This window comes from Pongo abelii, chromosome X, assembly GCF_028885655.2.
Source record: "Pongo abelii isolate AG06213 chromosome X, NHGRI_mPonAbe1-v2.0_pri, whole genome shotgun sequence".
Classification (NCBI taxonomy): Eukaryota; Metazoa; Chordata; class Mammalia; order Primates; family Hominidae; genus Pongo; species Pongo abelii.
In genome coordinates this window covers 112,855,226-112,878,235 of record NC_072008.2, presented here as the reverse complement: position 1 = coordinate 112,878,235, position 23,010 = coordinate 112,855,226, and the positions used below count along the sequence as shown (strand labels likewise).

The following is a 23,010-nucleotide window of genomic DNA, read 5'->3' as shown; positions in this document are numbered from 1 at the left end:
TGAGCATCTTTTCATATACCTGTTGGCTATTTGTATCTCTTCTTTGGAGAAATGTCTATTTAAGTCTTTTGCCCATATTTTAATGAGGTTGTTTTCTTGCCATCAAGTTGTATAGTTCCTTATATATTTTAGATATTAAATATGGTTTGCAAATATTTTCTGTTACTCCATAGGTTACCTTTTCACTCTATTGTTTCCTTTGCTGTGCAGGGCTTTTTAGTTTGATGTAGTCCCACTTATCTATTTCTGCTTTTGTTGCATGTGGTTTTGGTGTCATAGCAAAGAAATCATTGCCAAGACTAATGTGAAGAAGGTTTTCCTCTATGTTTTCTTCTAGGAGTTTTACAGTCTCAGGTCGTATATTTAAATCTGTAATCCATTTTGAATTGACTTGTGTGTATGGCATAAGATAACAGTCCAATTTCATTATTTAGCATGTGGCTGTCTTGTCTTCTCAACATTTTGTTAAAGAGACTGTCTTTTTCTCATGTTATATTCTTGGCACACTTGTAGAAGATCAGTTGACTGTAGCTTCATGGGTTTATTTCTAGACTCTCAAATTGGTTCCATTGACCTATGTGTCCAGTTTTATGCCAGTACCATACTGTTTTGATTACTGTAGCTTTGTAATATGTTGTGAAATAAGAAAGTGTATGGCCTCTAGCTTTGTTCTTTCCCAACAATGTTGTGGCTATTTGGTATCATCTGTGGTTCTATATGAATTTGGGGATTGTTTTTTCTATTTCTGTAAAAAATGCCATTGGGACTTTGATAGAGATTGCATTGAATCTGTAGACTGCTTTGGATAGTTTGGATATGGTAATATTAAGTCTTCTAGTCCATGAACACAGGATACCTTTTTCATTTATTTGTGTCTTCTTTAATTTCTTTCAGCAACATTTGTAGTTTTCAGTGTACAGGTCTTTCACCTCCTTGGTTAAGTTCTTTCTTCAGTATTTTATTCTTTTCAATACCATTGTAAATGGGATACCTTTCTTAATTTCCTCTTCATATTGTTCATTGGTAGTGCGTAGAAACCACAACTGAATTTTTCTATGTTGATTTTTTATTCTGCAACTTTACTGAATTTGTTAATTAGTTCTAACTTTTTGGTTTAATTTTTTTCTTTTTTATTATTTTCATTAATATAGTCATAATTCCATGCCAATAATAAAATGGTATAATTAAAACAGAAAAGTGATGTTCTCAAGAGGTCTTCCATGAAAGCTATTTGAACTGTGGGCCAAATAAACATGGTACCACCATTCACCAGGTAGCAGCTTGTCTCAGCTGCAAAGTACCCAAGGGAGAAAAATCAATGTCTTGATTGCTGCACTTGTGAACCTTGATTTATTATTTTATTTATTTTCTTTTTAAAGTTTTTAAATTGACGTATAATAATTGTACATATTTATGGGGTACATACTGATGTTTCGATACATATAATGTATAGTGAACAGATCAGGGTAATTAGCTTATCGACCATCTTAAGTATTTATCATTTCTTCATGGTAGAAAAATTCAATATCCTTCTTCTAGCTATTTGATACTATATAATATATTATTGTTAACTATAACCATTCTACAGTGGTATAGAACACTAGCACCTATTCCTCTTATCAAACTGTAATTTTACATCTTTAACAGGTCTCTCCCTATCCTTTCCTTCCTCCTACCCTTCACAGCCTCTAGTATCCTCTGTTCTACTTTTTACTTCTATGAAATCAATTCTTTTTAGCTCCCACATATAAGTGAAAACCTGCAGTGTTTAACTTTCTGTGCCTGATTTATTTCACTAAACATAATGTTCTCTAGTTCCATCCACGTTGCTCTGGATAACAGGATTTCATTATTTTTATGGCTGAATAGTATTCCACTGTGTATATATACCACATAGTTGGGCACCTAGGTTAATTTCACATCTTGGCTGTTGTGAATAGTGCTGCAATAAATATGAGAATGCCATTGTCTTTTCAATATACTGATTTCCTTTCCTTTGGATAAATTCTCAGTAGTGGGATTGCTGGATCATATGTTAGTTCTATTTGTAGTTCATTGAGGAACCTCCGTACTGTTTCCCATAGTGGCTGTAAAAGTTTACAGTCCCACCAACAGTCTATAATAATTTGCTTTTCTCCACATCCTCACCAGCATTTGTTAACTTTTGTCTTTCCAGTAGTAGCCATCCTAACTGGAATGAGATGATGCGTCATTGTGGTTTTGATTTGCATTTTCCTGATGATTAGTGATGTTGAATATTTTTTCATATATTTGTTGGCAATTTGTATGTCTTCTTTGGAGGATAGCTATTTAGATCATTTGCCCATTTTTAAATCAGGTTGTTTGTTTTGATGCTGTTAAGATGTTGAATTCCTTGTATAGTCTGGATATTAATCCCCTGTTGGGTGAGTAGTTTGCAAATATTTTCTCCCATTCTGTAGTTCGTCTTTTCACTCTGTTGTTTCCTTTGATGTGCAGAAGATTTTAGTTTAATATAATCCCATTTGTTTATTTTTGCTTCTGTTGCCTGTGCTTTTGAGGTCTTATTCATGAAATCTTTTCCCAGACCAGTGTCCTGAAATGTTTCCCCTATGTTTTTTCCTAGTAGTTTTATAGTTTCAGGTCTTACGTTTAGGTCTTTGATCTGTTTTGAGTTGATTTTTGTATAGGGTGAGAGATGGGGGTCTGGTTTCATTCTTCATGCATATAGGTATCCAGTTTTCTCAGCACCACTTATTGACGAGACTGTCTTTTCCCAACTGATGTTCTTGGTGCCTTTATTAAAATATTAGTTGGCTGTAGATACATGGGTCAATTTCTGAGTTCCCTATTCTGTTCCACAGTTACATGTGTCTCTTTTTATGCCAGTACCATGCTGTTTTGGTTACTACAGTTTTGTAGTACATTTTGAAGTCTGGTAGTGCAGTTCCTCCAGCTTTGTTATTTTTGTTCAGGATTGCTGTGGCTTCAGAGTCTTTTGTGGTTTCATAAAATTTTAAGATTTTTTTTCTTTTTCTATGAAGAGTGTCATTGGTATTTTGATAGGGATTGCATTAATTCTGTAGGTTGCTTTGGATAGTATGGTCATTTTAACAATGTTCTTTCAGTCCATGAGCATGGAATATCTTTCTGTTTGTATCCTCTTCACTTTTCTTTCATCAGTGTTTTGTAGTTTTTCTTGTAGAGGCCTTTTACCTCCTTGGTTGAATTTATTTCTAGGTATTTTATTTTGCTTTTTGTGGCTATCGTAAATGAGATTGCTTTCTTGATTTCTTTTTCAGCTAGTTTGCTGTTCATGTGTAGAAACGCTACTGATTTTTGTGTGTTGATTTTGTATCCTGCAACTGTATGGAATTTGTGTATCTGTTCTAAGGGCTTTTTGGTAGACTCTTTTAGGTTTTTTTTTAGGTTTTTCTGTACATAAGATCATGTTGTCTGCAAACAGGGACAATTTGACTTCCTCCTTTTTGCTTTGGATGCCTTTTATGTCTTTCCTTTGTCTAATTGCTCTGGCTAAGACTTTCACTACTGTGTTGGATAAGAGTGGTGAGAGTGAGCATTGTTGTCTTTTGCCAGTTCTTGGAGGAAAAGCTTTCAGCTTTTCCCCGTTATACTGATGTCTAATTTTTTGTTGTTGTTGAGTCTTTAGTGTTTTCTACATGGATGATCATTTCAACTGTGAACAGAGATAATTTTACTTCTTTCTTTCTGATTTGGATGCATTTTATTTCTGTTTCTTACCTATTTGCTCTGGCTAGAACTTCCAGTACTATGTTGAATAGAAGTGAGAGTAGGTATCCATGCCTTGTTCCTGATCTTAGAGGAAAAGCTTTCAGTTTTTTAATACTGAATATTATAGCTGTGGACTTTACATATATGGCCTTTATTATGTTGAGGTAAATTCCTTCTATTAGTAGTTGAGTGTTTTCATCATGAAACAGTGTTGAATTTTGTCAAATGCTTTGTCTGCATCTGTTGAGATGATCATGTAATTTTTATATTTTGTTCTGTTAATGTGTTGTATTACATTGATCAATTTTTGTATGTTGAATCATCCTTGCATCCCAGGGATAAATCTCCCTTAGTCAAGGTGTATGATCTTTTTAATGTGCTGTTGAATTTGGTTTGGTAATATTTTGTTGAGGATTTTTACATCTGTTTATTAAGGATATTGGTCTGTATTTTTCTTATAATGTTTTTGTCTAGGTTGGTCTCAGGGTAATCCTGGCCTCATAGAATAGCTAGCATATAGTTGGATTTTGTTTATCCATTCAGATACTCTGTCTCTTGGGGAGTTTATTAATATTTAATGTAATTATTGCTAGCAAAGAACTTACTATTGCCATTTGTTAATTGTTTTCTGTCTCTCTTGCAGCTCTTTTGTCTCTCCCTCTCAGCTGTCTTCCTTTGTGGTTCATTGGGTTTTTTTTTTGTTTGTTTTTTGTAGTGATATACTTTGATATCTTTCCCATTTTCCTCTGTATATCTTTTATAGGTATAGGGCATGGTAAAACAATCTGTTTTAAGCTGATAACATCTTACGTTCAATCACATATAAGAGCTCATTTTTGTTCTGTTGACTTTTTTTTTTTCTGAGACAGGGTCTCACTCTGTTGCACAGGCTGGAGTGTAGTGGTGTGGTGTGATCATAGTTTACTACAGCCTCAAACTCCTGAGCTCCAGTAATCCTCCTGCCTCAGCCTCCCAAATAGCTGGGACTTGTAAAATTGGCCAGTTGTGGTGGTGCATGCTGTTTGCTCACAAGTAGCACATGCCACCCTGTCTGTTTTGCAGAGACAGGGTCTCACTGTGTTGCCCAGACTGATCTCAAACTCCTGGACTCAAGCAATCCTCTCACCTCAGCCTCCCAGAGCAATGGGATTACAGGAGTGAGCCACCGCACCCACCCTCCCATGCCTAATAGGTAGAATAATTTCTTTTATTTTCCTGAGGATATTAGTTATGGTTTGTTGAAGTTTTTTCCTATTTCCTTTCTTTTCTTTGTGTTTGTTGTGTTCTCTCTTTCACGTTAGAGGATTTCCTAAGATGCCTGATAATCCATGCCCAACTTTATAAGTAGGAACTAAAAAGCGGATTGGAATCTCTGAGCACACAAATGGCACTTGTTGACTTTGAGCTTCACTTTAAAGTGGTCTGGCTGGGTCATTTGTTAGAGAAATTCCTCATCCCAAGTCAGTATTTTTATATCTTTCCTCTTAGGACTTACCAGTTTTCCCAGAGAAGACTGTTCCAAAATCTTTCTTACGAGGGTACTACCAGCATTCTAGGAGCCAAATGGCAGAAAAGGACTGGGAGGACCTCAACATTTAGTGTGCATTCTTTTTCTTAGTCTCCTTGCTTTCAGAAACAGTGTTCACATCTTCAGCCATGTATGGCATTCCCCATCTTCTGACAATGAGCCTCAAATTTTCTACCAGGATTGGCAAGTTATCTTTTACCCCATAGCATATTGTGAGGGAGGGTATTTAAAAATCATATTGGCTTTTAGACAGCCTTCAACTGATCTGCCTTATTTTAACCCCATCCCTTCACATTTATTTCTGAAGGTAAGTGAAATTATCAGTTCCTGAACTATTTAAGATTCTTAAGTGGTGACAGGTGTGTTCTTGGCTTTCTCCACTACCAGTTTAAAATTCAGCTTTCTTCAGTGTGCTGAGTTGGTTCCTGCTCATCCAATTATTTTTCATCTTCCAGATTATTATTGCTGTTGTCTCCTTTTCTTGTTCCTCCTGACCTTGTTGATTTGTGTTTTTTGTTTTTTTTTTTAAGTGCCCGTAGTTTTAGAGAGTTTTCTGGATGGAATGAAATTAAATGAATGTGTTCAATCCACCATTTTTATGTGAAACTAATTCTAATCATAATGAAAGAGTTGCCTTACGGCTGGGCATGGTGTCTCACGCCTGTAATCCCAGCACTTTGGAAGGCCAAGGCGGGTGGATCACCTGAGTTTGGGAGTTCAAGACCAGCCTGGACAACATGGTGAAACTCCATGTCTACTAAAAATACAAAAATTAGCCAGGTGTGGTGGCAAATGACTGTAATCCCAGCTACTCGAGAGGCTGAGGCTTAAGAATCACTTGAGCCCGGGAGGCCAAGGTTGCAGTGAGCAGAGATTTCACCACTGCACTCCAGCCTGGGTGACAGAGTGAGACTTTGTCTCAAAAAGAAAAAAAAAAAAAGAGTTGCTTTACCTCCTTTATATGATATTTTGGTTGATCCTCAATTTGTTTTAGGTGTTATACCTGAAGAACCTTAGCCCTCGGGTGACTGAAAGAGATCTTGTGTCATTGTTCGCTCGGTTCCAGGAGAAAAAAGGACCTCCAATTCAATTCCGAATGATGACTGGACGAATGAGGGGCCAGGCTTTTATCACCTTTCCCAGTAAGTAGTTTCATCCAGATGATTACTCAGTTGCCCCTCAGTTCGCTAGAGATTACCTATAGCCTCTCTAATTTAGATATAGTCCTTTGATTGCTCCACAGCATGTGAGAACAAGAGAATGAACGAAAAATATGTTTTCAGTGTTTCTTTCTGTTTCCTCTCCTCCATTGACAGTGCATGGCCACACTACCCCAGTGTCCTCAGTTTTTCCCAGTCTTGGTACTTCCTTCATACCCTACCAAAATCTGTACTCCCTTCACTGACAGTAGTATTTCTAGTCCAAGTTATAATTAGATTACTCATTAATTAGTGTATTAGTATTCTGATCAGAACACATGTACTTGGCTTATGCGCTGTTCCTTTAGGACTAAGTGAGCGCAAGCTAATATACTAATTTATTACTAATTCATAATTAGTAGATGATGATACAGTCTTCTAAGTATTATTTGCATATTAATGCATAGCTTCTAATCCAACGGGAAGAATAATATAAGAATTTCAGTTTCTATGACACACCAGATAATATGTTGTTTTGGGGGAAGGCTTTGTAGGATCTGTACCTTTCATTGTCCCTAAAGTATCGTCATTTCTAAATAGCCTATTAATCTGTATGTGGGCAAGTCGTTTTACACATGAATACTGCCAAACTCCCCTCCTTTTTTTTTTATACAGTCTTGTATCATCTTTCCTATCATACTGAAGGTTTTTAAATCCTCTATACCAGTGGTTTTCAGTCTTTTCAAGTGTAAGAACCCCTTTTAAATTTAAAAAACCATTTATGGGTGCCCCACATAATACGATGTATTAATTGAAAAAATACATAATAAAAAGGCTTTTTAAAGCAAGTGCTTTAAAATGTGTAGCTGTTTTACTAATCTTGAAAGCTATACACTTAAAAAAATTTGTAGTACATATATATATGAAACAAAATTGGTTTAGTCTACTTGTCTACTTAGGATTCCACAAACTCCTGGCCAACAAATCATCCCTTCCTTATTTCTTACATCCAGGCTCTTAGACCCATAAGTTGAATACTCCTGGCATATAGTATCTATTCTCACATTTCAACCTTCAATATGCCTACAAGGGTTCTTATACTTATTTATTCCAATAAGGTGGCCCAGAACCACTCTCCCACTGAAAAAAAAGTGGCAAAGTGCCCTCGATAACATGATAACTTCTTTTGTGTTACTCATTTTGAAAATGATTGATTCTAATAATACCTATAATCTGTTACCTAAGATAGAGGCTTGCGTATAATTACTAATAACTTAGACTTCTTTAGCACACTACCTATGTCTTTGTTTCTCTACTTGTTTCTTTGAATTAGGAGACACCCTCAAACACCCATTTTGAGTTTTTATTGTTATTATTTTTAGCCATTAATTTAATTTTGCTGAATAATGCAAATGGGAGATTATAGAAAAAATGATCAAATCAAATGACTATATGGCCTTATAGCTTACATTTAACTTCAAGGCAAAATAACCTAAACTAGACCTGGAATAGAATTGAATTATTAAGTCCTATGTAAATTGAAATTTTTTCTTTCTCTTTTAGATAAGGAGATAGCATGGCAAGCATTGCATCTAGTAAATGGATATAAACTACATGGGAAAATATTGGTGATAGAGTTTGGAAAGAACAAAAAGCAACGGTCAAATCTCCAAGCGACTTCTCTCATATCATGTGCTACAGGTAGCACTACAGAAATTAGTGGCAGCTAGAATATATATAAATTGTGGGTCCTGGATGGTCTTTCTTGAATTGGAATCTTGGATCTAGGATTTATGTATAGATACCAGTTTGTTTGGAGTTGAAGAGGAAAAACTAACTGAGGGAGGGGAAAAAAGTAATTTCAGCTTTTGGAGAGAACTGGTAGAAAACATTTTCTATTATATAATTGAAGACTATATAGGACAGATGATATGCTGAGTATGAAGGGTAAAGTGCAAAAGTATTATTTTCTCAGGATAAATTACAAGGGATTATTCCTAAGGATTTTTAAAAATCTTTATAATTTTTCTGGGGTCCTCAATATTTGTCTCTAGAGATAACATTCTTTCTTAGACTGCTTCGTATATACAGAAATTTAAAAAAATTAAATGTTGAAATATTTCTTTACTAGAGCCCATTTGCCATATTTTATCTACCTAGTAAATAAAAGAGTAGGACCCCCAGGCCTAAGCATCAACAAATGCTATTAAGTCAGAACTATCAGCAGTAATAGTAGGTAGTTTCATAAGTCAGTTGACATATTTAATGAATGCTTCCTCCACAAGTTATCAGTCTTCAAAAAGCTGTATATTTTTCTAGTGAAATATTTTAGATCAAAATGTTGGTGTTCTCATAGCCATTTAAGCTAGCAACCATTGAGTATCATTAAATTCAAAGCAATAAACATTGATTAAGTGTTAAATATTAGGCATATGAATTTTAGAAGAGTAACATACAAGCAAAGAATACCAAAGGGAAATGGAAAGAAAGCGTTCTCTAGAAAAGAGGATGCCAGTCACAAATCCCCCAGTTGTTTGTTTATGGTTGCTGGAAAATAAAAAGACAATATACAGAGAGGAAGTAGTACAAACTGGAGTCAGACCTGTACAGCCACACTTAACATTCTGTGACCTTGGCAAGTCACTTAATCTGAGCCTCACATTTTTCATCTATAAAGTGAGGATAATAATGCTACTTACCTCATTGGGTTGTGAAGATGAACTGAGATACTATCCAGGCTGAAGAACAGAAAGGAAAACAATGAATAAAATTGAACAACAGTATAGAACCTGTGTGACACCATTAAGCATTCTTACATATTTCTAATGGGAGTACAGGAAAAAAAGAAGAGAAAAGAAGGAGCAGAAAAATATTCTAAGAAATAATGGCTATAAATAGCCCCGATTTGATGAGAGACATTAACCTATACATCCCAGAAGAAAAAGAAATTACAAACAGATACATCATAAGAAAAATGCTAAAACCCAAAAACAAAAAGAAAATCTTGACAGCAATACGAGAAAAATGAGCCATCACTTACCAAGGAACCCAAATAAAATTAGTAGTTGACTTCCCCTCAGAAACAGTGGCAGTGGCAGTGGAATAACACATTCAAAGTAGTCAAAGAAAATAACTGTCAACCAATAATCCTATATACAATAAAACTATTTTTCAAAAATGAACGTGAAATAAAACATCTCACATAATCAAAAACCAAGAGAATTTGTTGCTGGCAGACCTGACTTGCTGGAAATACAAAAGGAAGTTCTTCAGGCTGAAAGCAAGTGACTTCAGACAGTAATCTGAATCTACACACATGCAGAAAAAGAGCACAGGCAAAAATAATTATGTAATTATCAGAAACAATCTATGCATTTTTCTTTTTTCTCTTAACTAATGTAAAAGACAATTGTATAAAACAATATGTATATAGTTGCATCGTTTGGCCTATAACATATAAAATATAATATATTTGCTGATAACAGGTTGAAGAAGCTAAGTGGAAGCAAAACTGTCTTGTACTAAAGAACTGACTCCAGATGGTAACACAAATCCACAGGAACAAATGGAGAGAACGTGAAATAGGAAATAAGAAGTTTAATATAAAAAAACTATAAACATATACTTATTCTTCTCTCAGCTTCTTTTAAAGATGTAAAATTATATTAAGTAATTATAATAATGTGTGTTGGGTTTATAATGTATAGGAATAACATATATAACAATAATACCACAAAGCGGAGGATGGGTTTATATAGGAATAGGGTTGTTACATTGGAATTAAGTTAGTGTTTATCTGAAGCCTATTCTGTTAAGATGTGTATGGTAAGCCCTAGAGCAACCACTAAGGAAATAACTTTTTAAAAATCAAAAATATTATTAAAGAAATGTAAATATCACATTATGAAATACTCAATGCAAAAGAAGGTATGGAGAAGCAAAAAGCTTGAGGCATATCAAAAACAATAAAATGGCAGTCATAAATCTTCCTATATCAAAATAACAATAAATGTGCATGGATTAAGCAATACTATAAAAGGCAGAGATGTCAGAAACAAGTCTGATTCAACTTCATGCCATCTATTTGAGACACACTTTAGATTAGAAGATAGAAAGAGATTAAAGGTAAAAGGATGGAAAACAAATATATCACACAGACAACAGCCATAAGAAAGCTGGAGTGGCTATTCTAATACCAGACAAAATAGACTTAAAAAAATGTTACTGGAGATAAAGAGTAAAATGTTACAATGATAAAAGGGTCAATACATCAGGAAGATGTAACAACTATAAATATATATGCATCTAACAGTAGAGCCCTATACATGAAGCAAAAACTAAAAGGAAAGGAGAAACAGATAAGTCCATAAAAAGAGTTGGAATATTCAATACCCCTTTTTCAATAATAGAGTACCTAGACAGAAGATAAACCAGGAAATAGAAGACTTGAACAACATTATAAGGCAAATTGACCTAAAAGACATCTATAGAACTTTCCACCCAACATCAGAATACATATTCTTCTCAAGTGCATATGAAACATCTCCAAAGTAGGCCATAAGTTAAAGCATAAAACAAGCCTTAATAAATATAAGTGGACTGAAATCATGCAAAGCATGTCCTCTGACCACATGGGATGAAGTTAGAAAACAATGAAAAGTTGGGAAACTCACAAATATGTGGAAATCAGACACACTTGTAAGTGACTGGCTGGGTGCAGTAGCTCACTCCTGGAATCTCAGCACTTTGGCAGGCCGAAGTGGGAGGATTCCTTGGATCCCTTGAGACCAGGAATTCAAGACCAGCCTGGGCAACACATCAAGACCCTGTCATTACCAAAAAAAAAAAAAAAAAAAAAAAAAAAAAATGTGCCAAAGAAAAAAATCGTAAGGGAAATTACAAAACCCTTTGAGATGAGTGATAATGAAGACACAACAAACCAAAACTTACAAGATGCAGCTAAAGCAGTGTTTACAGGGAAATTTATAGGTATAAGTGCCTGTACTTAAGAAGAAAAAAGACCAGGCACAGTGGCTCATGCCTGTAATCCCAGCACTTTGGGAGGCCGGCGCAGGTGGATCATGGGGTCAGGAGATCGAGACCATTCTGGGTAACGTGGGGAAACCCTGTCTCTACTAAAAATACAAAAAATTAGCCAGGCGTGGTGGTGGGCACCTGTAGTCCCAGCTACTCAGGAGGCTGAGGCAGGAGAATGGCGTGAGTCTGGGAGGCAGAGCTTGCAGTGAGCCAAGATTGCGCCACTGCACTCCAGCCTGGGCAACAGAGCGAGACTCCGTCTCAAAAAAAAAAAAAGAAGAAGAAGAAAGACCATAGCACTAACCTCACTTTACACCTTAAGACTCTGGAAAAAGAAGAACAAACTAAACCTAGAGCCAGAAGAAAGAAGGAAATACAAAAGATTAGATGAGAATAACTGAAATAGAGTGAAAAAAAAGTAGAGAAAAATCAATGCAACCAAAAGTTGATTCTATAAAAATATATAAAACTGACACACCTTCTGCTAGACTGACCAGGAAAAAAGGAGAATCAAATTACTAAAATCAGAAATGAAGGAGGGAACATTTCAACTGAACTTGTAGAAATAAAAAAGATTATGAAAGCATATTATGAATAATTTTATGTCAATAAATTATCAATGAAGTGGACAAATTCCTAGGAAGACACAAACTACCAAAACCAACTCAGAAGTAGAAAACTTGAATAAACCTATACCAAGTAAATAGGTTAAATGAGTTTTTGAAAAGATACCCACAAAGAAGAGCCCAGGCTGAAATAGCTTCTTAAATGAATTCTACAAAACTTTTAATGAAAAATTAATGCAAATTCTTCACAAACTCTTTCAAAAAGTAGAAGAGTGGTGAACACTTCTGACACATACTACAACATGGAAGAACTCAGAATATGCTCAGTGCAAGAAGCCAGTCACAAAAGACTACATATTATATGATACTATTTATATGAAGTGTCCAGATTTGGCAAATATATAGAAATAGAAAGTGGATTAGCGGTTGCTTAGGGCTAGCATAGAGTTGGGGGGAATGGGAAGGGCTGGGGGTAACAGTTGAAGTGTATGAAGTTTCTTTAGAGGTTGATGAAAGTGTTCTAAAATTGGTTGTGGTGGTGATTTCACAACTCTGAATATACTAAAAACCAGGAATTGTACACTTTAAATGGGTGAATTGTGTGGTGTATGAATTATATCTCAATAAAACTCACAAAAGTAGGGATGTCCATCAATAGGAAAATGGGTAAATACATCTATTTAGTACAATACTATGCAGCCATTAAAATAGTGAAGTGTATCTATGAATATATTATGACCTATACTCATGTCCAAGGTTGTGTATTAAGTTAATAAACAAGATGCAGAAATATGTATAGTATGAATACATTTTTATGCAAAAGCATTCATTTATGTATAGTATGTATGTATATAGATATTTCTGAATAAATTTAAGAAAAAGCTGGGAAATAGACATAGAAAGTTGTAAACCTTTGGAAGTGGGATTGAATAGGCTGAAGGAGGACTTTCACTTTGTAAAATTTTTAAAGTGATGTGATTTTGGGGTGATTTTTACTTTTTTCAGTATTTTTTTAACTAAAAAGAAATTTTTAAAAAAATATTCTGCCAATGGCATGGCTTCCAGAATATTTGTCAGGCCTACTCTGGGGATATCATCTGACTATACTCAGGACAAACTCCTATTCCTTTGATATACTGCTCACTTAGGAGTAACACTCTAATTTCAGACATAGTTAAGTGACAAGGAATAAATTATCCTGATATAGCCTCTGACACATGTTACCAGGGGCATACTTCTAAGCTGGACTTTTTAGAAGGAAATGCTTCCTGTTAGGTAGAAAATTTCACCTCTGCTTTTTACTATACCTACAGACCACTGCAATTGAGGAACATAAAAATGAAGGATATCCTTCAACTGGTGCATAGATAAACCATAGTATATCCATGCAATGGAATCCTACTCAGCAATAAACTAATGAAATACACATGCAACCACTTGGATGAATCTTAAATGCAATTTACTAAGTAAAAGAAGCCAAACTCAAAAGGCTACTTACTGTTTGATTCCATTCATATTATTTTCTCAAAAAGAAAAACAATAGGGATGGAGAAAAAACTTCAATGGATGTCAGGGGTTAAGGTTGGAATGATCCTTGACTACAAAGTGGTAGCACGAGGAATTTGTCTTAATAATTGAAATTTTCTGTGTCTTTATTGTAGTTACGTAAGTATATGCATTTGTCAAAACCCATAGGCTTGTACACTAAAAAGGATGAATTTTACTGTGTGTAATTTTTTTAAAATAAATGTTATTTTTATGGAGGAAAAAAACTTGGAGAGACGGTCTTTTCTGTTAAGTAATTTTTTATTCTGTGGCCTTTTGATTACAGTTAAAAACTTAAAGCCACTTCATTACCATTCCTTATTTTCTGCCCACAGGTCAGCAGAAATCATCAGTTAGAAACATCCGTAGGCCAGGCACGGTGGCTCATGCGAGTAATCTCAACACTTTCGGAGGCCAAGGCAGGAGGATCACTTGATGCTAGGAGTTCAAGAGCAGACTGGGCAACATAGCAAGACACTGTCTCTAAAAAAAAGAAAGGAAAAAATTCGTATACACATATACATATAAGCCCACCATTTTAAAAAATCAAAAGACAAGCTGGAAAATATATTTATCCCATTATTTATCCCATACAAGGAGCTAATTTCTTAGTGTACAATGTGTATAACTTTTTAGTATACAAAAAAAATCCAATAAAAAAGTGGGAAAAGGAAATTTGTTGAAAAGAAAATATAAATGACCAATAAACTAAGACAAATGCTTAGAGTAGTAACGCAAATTAAGACAGTGGGCTCTTATTTTCAAAAAGCCTTTTAGATTTATAGAAAAGTTGTAAAAATAATAAGGGAGTTGTCATATATCCTCCCTCAACTTCCCCTAATGCTAACATCTTACTTAACTATAGTACAGTTACCAAATCAGGAAACTAATATTGATACAACACTATTAGCTGTATTAGACCTTATTTTAATTTTGCCAGTTGTCCCATTAATGTCCTTTCCTGATCCAGGATCAAATCCAGGATCCCACATTGCATTTTGTTATCTCCTTATTCTGTTCCTATTTGTGACAGTTCTCAGTCTGTCTTTGATGACCATGACAATTTTGAAGAGTACTGGTCAGTTATATTGTATAATGTCCCTAATGAGGGTCTGTCTGATGTTTTTTCATGTTTTGTGTTTTTGGTGAGAATGCCACAAAAGTGATTTTTAGCCCTTTTTAGTGCATTATATCAGGACGTATTTGGTGATAATTTTTAATACTGGTGATGTTAACCTTGATCACTTGCTTAAAGGGGTGTTTTCTGGATTTCTTTACTGTAAAGTTACAGTTTTCCTCTTTACAATTACTAATATCTTCTGGAAGATGCATTGAGGCTGTTCAAATATTCTGTTTCCCATCATACTTTTGCCCACTACTTTTAGCATTCATCAATGGTTCTTGATAGCAGCAATTATTATGGTAGTGTTTACCTAGTGGGGATTGTCTTAGTCTGTTTGTGCTACTATAACAACAATAAAAAAAAATGGAGGCAGGGTAATTTTTAAAGAACAGATACTTATTTCTCACAGTTCTGGAAACTAGAAGTCCAAGATCAAGCTGTTGGCAGGTTCAGTGTCTGGTGAAGGCTATTCTCTCCTTCCAAGATGATACTTTGTTGCTACATCCTCCAGAGGGGAAGAACGCTGCTCCCTTTTATGGCGGAAGGTACAGAAGGGTAAAAAGGGCAAATCCCTTTTTATAACATCATTGATCCCAATCATGAGGGCTCCACCCTCATGACTTAATCATCTCCTAGAGACCCACCACTTAATACTATCACATTGATCACACTGATGATTAAGTTTCAGCATATGAATTTGAGAAGGCACATTCAGACAACAGCAGTGATTTTCTTTTTTTTTTTTTTCACTCTGTATTGAAATTCTGTAAGGAAGATGTCCCATCTCCTGCTTATTTTCTCATGTATTTATATCAGCATGGATGTTTATTTTACTCTATGGCTTATAACCTAATATTGTCATTGTTTTGTTGCTCAAATTCTTCTACCTTTGGCCATTAGGAGCTCCTTCAGGTTGGCCCCTCTGTTCTTAGACATGTCCCCAATTTTTGCCCACTTCCTTGTTTTCTGGTACCACAAGATGTTCCAGGCTCATCTTGTTTTTTCCCTACCCTAGCACTGGAATTAATCATTTCTGCATGGATCCCTACTTCCTTTTATTGGGAAATGACTTTTAGAAACCAAGATCTGGGCACTAGATGTTGAGTTGTCATTTTTTAACCTGTCAGAATGTCAGATATAAAAATTGGTAACACTAAATGTTGCTAAGGGTACGGAAAATAGACACTCTTGTACGCTTTGGATGGGAGTATAAGTAAGTATAACCTTTGGGGAGGGCATTTGGCATTATCTATTAAAATTTTAAGTATGTAGATCTAGAAAATCCACATTTTGATCTCTATTATATAGAAATACGTACATGTGTTCAAAGAGATAGGCACAAGAATATTCATTGCATCATAATAGCAAAAACCTGGAAACAAAATTTCATCAATAGGGGACTGATTGGTTTAAAATTATGGTACAACCGTGCAATAAAATATCATGTTGGCAGTCAAACGAGAACTTCCTCATTGTTTGTTTAATTTAATTTAATTTAATTCAAAGTTCCAGGTTACATATGCAGGACGTGCAGGTTTGTTACATAGGTAAACATGTGCCATGGTGGTTTGCTGCACTTATCAGCCCATCACCTAGGTATTAACCCCCACATGCATTAGCTATTTATCCTGATGCTCTCCCTCCCCTTCTCCTCACCCCGCCCCACAGGCCCCAGCGTGTGTTGTTCCCCTACCTGTGTCCATGTGTTCTCATTGAGAACCTCCTCACTGTTATAGACTGAATGTGACTCCTCAAAATTAATATGTTAAAATCCTAAACCCCAATGTGATGGTTTGAGGAATTGGGGCCTTTGAGAGATAATTAAGTCAGAAGGGCGGGGCCTCAGGATGGGGTTAATGCCCTTAAGAAAAACATATTTATCATTACCACTTATAAGACATTCTCTAAGATGCCATTGGGGTACTAGGTTAAACAATAAATATATGAGTCACTACCTTCAAGAATCTCTCAGCTAATAGGGGAGATAAGAAACCTGTTTGTAAGCTGTAACGTAGAGTGATGAGTACCGTAAAGAAAGATGCAAAGCACTGTGGGAGTTTAGATCCCATCTGGTAGGTAAGGGGATCAGAAACAAAAAAAAAAAGAGAGACCCAAGAGTGCTGTCTCTCTGCCATGTGAGGATACAGGGAGAATTCAGTAGTCTGCAACCTGGAAGAGGGTCCTCACTGGAACCTGACCATGAGGGTACCCTGATCTCAGATGTACAGCCTCCAAATTGGGAGAAATTTCTGTTTATAAGGTACTCAGTCTGTGGTACTTTGTTATAGCAGCCTGACACGAGGCCCTTATTCTTTCAATACAAATCTACCGCCTACTTACCTTTGTGCCTACACTGTAGCTTCCTCCACTTATGGAATAGCATAATGGTTAAGGGCATGTGATCTAATGCCATATTCCCAGTGTATGGCTCTACCATACACTGTCTTTACCATTTACTAGCTCTGTGACCAAATCTGGCTACTATTTACTACCTGTGTGAACCTGAGTAAGTTAAACTCACTATGCCGTCATTTTCTCATTTTTGAAATGAGAACAATAATACTATTACCTCACAGGGTGGTTGTGAGAATTAATACATGTAAGGTGTTTTGAATAGTGCCTAGTATGAACTCAGTAAATGTTAGATTATTACAATAGACAAAGTGTCCTTGTTGCTATCAAAGATCATCTTTTTTTTTTTTTTGAGACGGAGTTTTGCTCTTGTTGTCCAGGCTGGAGTGCAATGTCGCAATCTCGGCTCACTGCAACCTCCGCCTCCCAGGTTCAAGTGATTCTCCTGCCTCAGCCTCCCAAGTAGCTGGGATTACAGGTGCGTGCCACCACGCCTGGCAAATTTTGTATTTTTAGTAGAGACAGGGTTTCACCATGTTGGCCAGGTTTGTCTTGAACTCCTGACCTCAAGTGATCCACCCACCTCGGCCTCCGTAAGTGCTGGGATTACAGGCATGAGCCACCACGCCTGGCCTCAGTGTGGTTTTGATTTGCATTTTCCTGATGATTAGTGATGTTGAGTATTTCTTCATGTATTTGTTGGCAATTTGTATGTTTTCTTTTGAGAAATGTCTGTTCAGATCACTGGCCCATTTTAAAATCACAGTTTGTTTTGTTGCTGTTGAGATGTTGAGTTCCTTGTTAGTCTGAATATTAATCCCCTGTTGGGTGAGTAGTTTGCAAATATTTTCTCCTTCTGTAGGTTCTTTTTGCTCTGTTGATTGTTTCCTTTGCTATGCAGAAGGTTTTTAGTTTAATATAATCCCATTTGTTTGCTTTTGTTCCCTGTGCTTTTGAAGTAAATAGAGTACTTAAACATTTAAAATCACTTAAACCTAACAGACAATCTATAGAACACCCAACAACAACAGAATTCACATTATTCTCCAGTGCACATGGAAGACTATTCTCTAGGACAGATTGTATGTTAGGCCACAAATCAAGTCTCAATAAATTGTAAAAGACTGAAACAATATGAAGTGTCTTCTCCAAATCCAATGAAATGAAAGTAGAAATGAAGAACAGAAGTAAAACTGGAAAATCCACAAATGAGTTAAAATTAAATGAAAGATGCTTAATATAACAAAAAGAGACAAATGAAAACAAAAACACAACGTACCAAAAATTATGGGATGCAGCAAAAGCGGTGCTCAAATGCGTATTTTTAAAGTGCAAACATCTAATTTTTTTAAATAAAGAATGATCTCAGATCAATAACCCAGCTTTACACCTTAAGGAGCTAGAAAAATGAAAGTAAACCGAAAACTAGTAGAAGGAAGGAAATAATAAAGATTATAGTTAAGGGTTGGGCACAGTGGCTCATGTCTGTAATCCCAGTACTCTGAGAGGCCAAGGTGGGAGGATTGCTTGAGCCCAGGAGTTTGAGACCTGCCTGGGTAATATAGTGAGACTTCGTCTCTACAAAAAAATTAAAAAATTAGCTGGGCATTGTGGCTTATGCCTATAGTCCCAGCTACTTAGGGGGCTGAGGTGGGAGAATCACTTGAGCCTGGGAGGTCAAGGCTGCAGTGATCCATGATTGTACCACTGCACTCCAGTCTGGGTGACAGAGTGAGACCTTGTCCCAAAAAATAAATAAATAAATAAATAAATAAATAAAAATAATAGTTAAGATAAACGAAATAGGGACTAGGAAACCAATATAACCATTAAAATGAAAAAAAAAAAAGATTATTTGAGAAGATCACCAAAATTGGCAAACCATTACCTATAGTGATTAAGAAAAAGAAGATTCAATTTATTTAAGAAATTAAAATGGGAATATTACTGTCAGCCTTACAAAAATAAAAAGGATTATAAGAGAATACTATGAATAATTATATACCATAAATCAGATTACCCGGATGAAATGGACAAATTCCTAGAAACACACAACTACCAAAATTGACACACAAATAAAAAATCTGAATAGACTTATAACAAGAGATTGAATCAGTAATCAAAAACCTAACAAAGAAAAGCCCAGAAACAGAAATTTCTACTGGTAAGTTCTAGAAGCATTTAAAGAAGAATTAACACCAATCTTTCTCAAACTCTTCCAAGAAATGGAAAGGAAGGAAAGACTTCCTAACACATTCTATGAGGCTAGTATTACACTGCCATCAAAGCCAGAAAAATACACAAGAAATGAAAACTACAGGCCAATGTCCCTTACGAATACAGATACAAAAGTCCTCAAGGAAATACTGGCAAATCACACTGAGCAGCATATTAAAAGCATTATACATCATGACCATATGTGATTTATCCCAGGAATGCAAGGATCATTCACATAAGAAAATCACTCAATGCAATAAGTTACATTGATAGAAAGGAAAAAAACACATGATCATCTCATTTAATGCAGAAAAGTCATTTGGCAAAATCTAATACCCTTTCGTGATAAAAAACACTCAGCAAACTAGGAATAGAAGGGAACTTCTTCAACATGATAAAGAACATTTATGAAAAGCCCACAGCTAACATGATACTCAGTGGTCTTCCACCTGATCATAGGGGAAAAGATTTTAGCCTTTCACCATTGTGTATGATGTTAGTTGTGGTGACCTAAATATAAGGGCTAAAACCATAAAACTCTTAGATGAAAACATAGGGATAAATCTTTGTGTTCTTAGATTTGACTAGTCATTAGGGAATTGCAAATCAAAACCACAATGAGATACCACTACACACCACAAGGATGAGTATAAGAATACATTTCTAAGAAGGAAAGTAAGTGTTGACAAGAACTTTGAGGAATTCAAACCCTCATACATGGCTGGAAGGCATGTAAAATAGTGCAGCTGCTATGGAAAACAGATTGGCTGTTGTTCAAAAAGTTAGCCATAGAATTATGATGTGGTCCATTAAATAATGAGTCATTTAAATAAAACTTGGCCAGGCGCAGTGGATCACGCCTGGCTCTTTGGCATAACAGGTTTCTGCCAAATATAGATTCCCAGGTACGGCGAAATAGCCAGACCATTATATACACTAATTAAGGAAACTCAGAAAGCCAATACAATTTAGTAAGATGGGCACCTGAAGCAGAAGCAGCTTTCCAGGCCCTAAAGAAGGCCCTAACCCAAGCCCCAGTGTCAAGCTTGCCAATGGGGCAGACTTTTCTCTTTATGTCACAGAAAAAAACAGGAATAGCTCTAGGAGTCCTTACACAGGTCCGAAGCATGAGCTTGCAACCCATGGCATACCTGAGTAAGGAAATTGATGTAGTGGCAAAGGGTTGGCCTCCTTGTTTACGGGTAGTGGCAGCAGTTGGAGTCTTAGTATCTGAAGCAGTTAAAATAATACAGGGAAGAGATCTTACTATGTGGAATCTCATGATGTGAACGGCATGCTCACTGCTAAAGGAGACTTGTGGCTATCAGACAACCATGAGGAAAGTAACTAAAATCATAAATCCCCATGGCCCTCCCTTATCATATTTTTCTCTTTACTGTTCTCTTACCCCCTTTCACTCTCACTGCACCCCCTCCATGCTGCTGTACAACCAGTAGCTCCCCTTACCAAGAGTTTCTATGAAGAATGCGGCTTCCTGGAAATATTGATGCCCCATCATATAGGAGTTTATCTAAGGGAAACTCCACCTTCACTGCCCACACCCATATGCCCCACAACTGCTATAACTCTGCCACTCTTTGCATGCATGCAAATACTCATTATTGGACAAGGAAAATGATTAATCCTAGTTGTCCTGGAGGACTTGGAGCCACTGTCTGTCGGACTTACTTCACCCATACCGGTATGTCTGATGGGGGTGGAATTCAAGGTCAGGCAAGAGAAAAACACGTAAAGGAAGCAATCTGCCAACTGACCCGGGGACATAGCACCCCTAGCCCCTACAAAGGACTAGTTCTCTCAAAACTACATGAAACCCTCCGTACCCATACTCACCTGGTGAGCCTATTTAATACCACCCTCACTCAGCTCCATGAGGTCTCAGCCCAAAATCCTACTAACTGTTGGATGTGCCTCCCCCGCACTTCAGGCCATACATTTCAATCCCTGTTCCTGAGCAATGGAACAACTTCAGCACAGAAATAAACACCACTTCCGTTTTAGTAGGACCTCTTGTTTCCAATCTGGAAATAACCCATACCTCAAACCTCACCTGTGTAAAATTTAGCAATACTATAGACACAACCAACTCCCAATGCATCAGGTGGGTAATGCCTCCCACATGAGTAGTCTGCCTACCCTCAGGAATATTTTTTGTCTGTGGTACCTCAGCCTATCATTGTTTGAATGGCTCTTCAGAATCTATGTGCTTCCTCTCATTCTTAGTGCCCCCATGACCATCTACACTGAACAAGATTTATACAATCATGTCGTACCTAAGCCCCACAACAAAAGAGTACCCATTCTTCCTTTTGTTATCAGAGCAGGAGTGCTAGGCAGACTAGGTACTGGCATTGGCGGTATCACAACCTCTGCTTAGTTCTACTACAAACTATCTCAAGAAATGTGACATGGAACGGGTCACTGACTCCCTGGTCACCTTGCAAGATCAGCTTAACTCCCTAGCAGCAGTAGTCCTTCAAAATTGAAGAGCTTTAGACTTGCTAACTGCCGAAAGAGGGAGGACCTGTTTATTTTTAGGAGAAGAATGCTGTTATTATGTTAATCAATCCAGAATCGTCACTGAGAAAGTTAAAGAAATTCGAGATCGAATACAATATAGAGCAGAGGAGCTTCAAAACACTGGACCCTGTGGCCTCCTCAGCCAATGGATGCCCTGGGTTCTCCCCTTCTTAGGACCTCCAGCAGCTCTAATATTGTTACTCCTCTTTGGACCCTGTATCTTTAACCTCCTTGTTAAGTTTGTCTCTTCCAGAATTGAAGCTGTAAAGCTACAAATGGTTCTTCAAATGGAGCCCCAGATGCAGTCCATGACTAAAATCTACCACGGACCCCTGGACCGGCCTGCTAGCCCTTGCTCCGATGTTAATGACATCGAAGGCACCCCTCCTGAGGAAATCTCAACTGCACAACCCCTACCATGCCCCAATTCAGCGGGAAGTAGGTAGAGCGGTCGTCAGCCAACCTTCCCAACAGCGCTTGGGTTTTCCTGTTGAGAGGGGGTACTGAGAGACAGGACTAGCTGGATTTCCTAGGCCAACTAAGAATCCCTAAGCCTAGCTGGGAAGGTGACCACGTCGACCTTTAAACACAGGGCTTGCAACTTAGCTCACACCCGACCAATCAGAGAGCTCACTAAAATGCTAATTAAGCAAAAACAGGAGATAAAGAAATAGCCAATCATCTATCGCCTGAGAGCACAGCAAGAGGGACAATGATCGGGATATAAACCCAGGCATTCGAGCCAGCAATGGCTACCCTCTTTGGGTCCCCTCCCTTTGTATGGGAGCTCTGTTTTCACTCTATTAAATCTTGCAACTGCAAAAAATAATAAAATAAAATAAGTCTAGATGGTATGTTTTATGTTATGTGCATTGTCCACATTTTTAAAAAAAGCAAACTTCTTATCATAGTCTACAAAGCCCTATACCAGATCTGGCTATTGACCACCTCTCTGACCTCTTCTCATACTACTCTGCCCTTACACATACAGCAGACATATTGGCATTCTTTTCTAAGAAGTCAAGCTTCTCCTTACCTTAGCATCTTTGTTCCCTTTGCCTAGAAAGTTGTCCCCCACCCACCAACCCACAACCCCATATGTACACATGGCTGCCTCCTTCATCAGGCCAAATGTCACTTCCCTTAGAAAAGCTTTCTTTGGCTACCTTATTTATAAATAATTTCACCAACTCTCCTCTCAGTCACTTTCTATCTCATGACCCTGTGTAT

General features: G+C 36.8%; 1 protein-coding gene and 1 pseudogene across 6 annotated transcripts in view; both read left to right on the top strand.

The window, feature by feature from the left end:
• Positions 1–14,222, top strand: part of RBM41 (RNA binding motif protein 41) — a 57,370-nt gene extending 43,148 nt beyond the window's left edge. For 3 of the 6 annotated variants that reach the window (XM_054544053.1, XM_054544052.2, XM_054544051.2), the window contains 3 exons: positions 6,255–6,402; positions 7,963–8,100; positions 13,883–14,222. In XM_054544053.1, coding sequence (XP_054400028.1) covers positions 6,255–6,402; positions 7,963–8,100; positions 13,883–13,983 — 387 coding nt within the window. In that variant the 3' untranslated portion in view covers positions 13,984–14,222. Of the gene's footprint in view, positions 1–6,254; positions 6,403–7,962; positions 8,101–9,884; positions 11,741–13,882 lie in introns of those variants that run through there. The other 3 variants (XM_054544055.2, XM_054544054.2, XM_063721002.1) reach the window with 1 other exon arrangement.
• An 88-nt stretch (positions 14,223–14,310) lies between these two features.
• Positions 14,311–22,608, top strand: LOC129053014 (syncytin-1-like; annotated as a pseudogene).
• Positions 22,609–23,010: the final 402 nt, after the last annotated feature.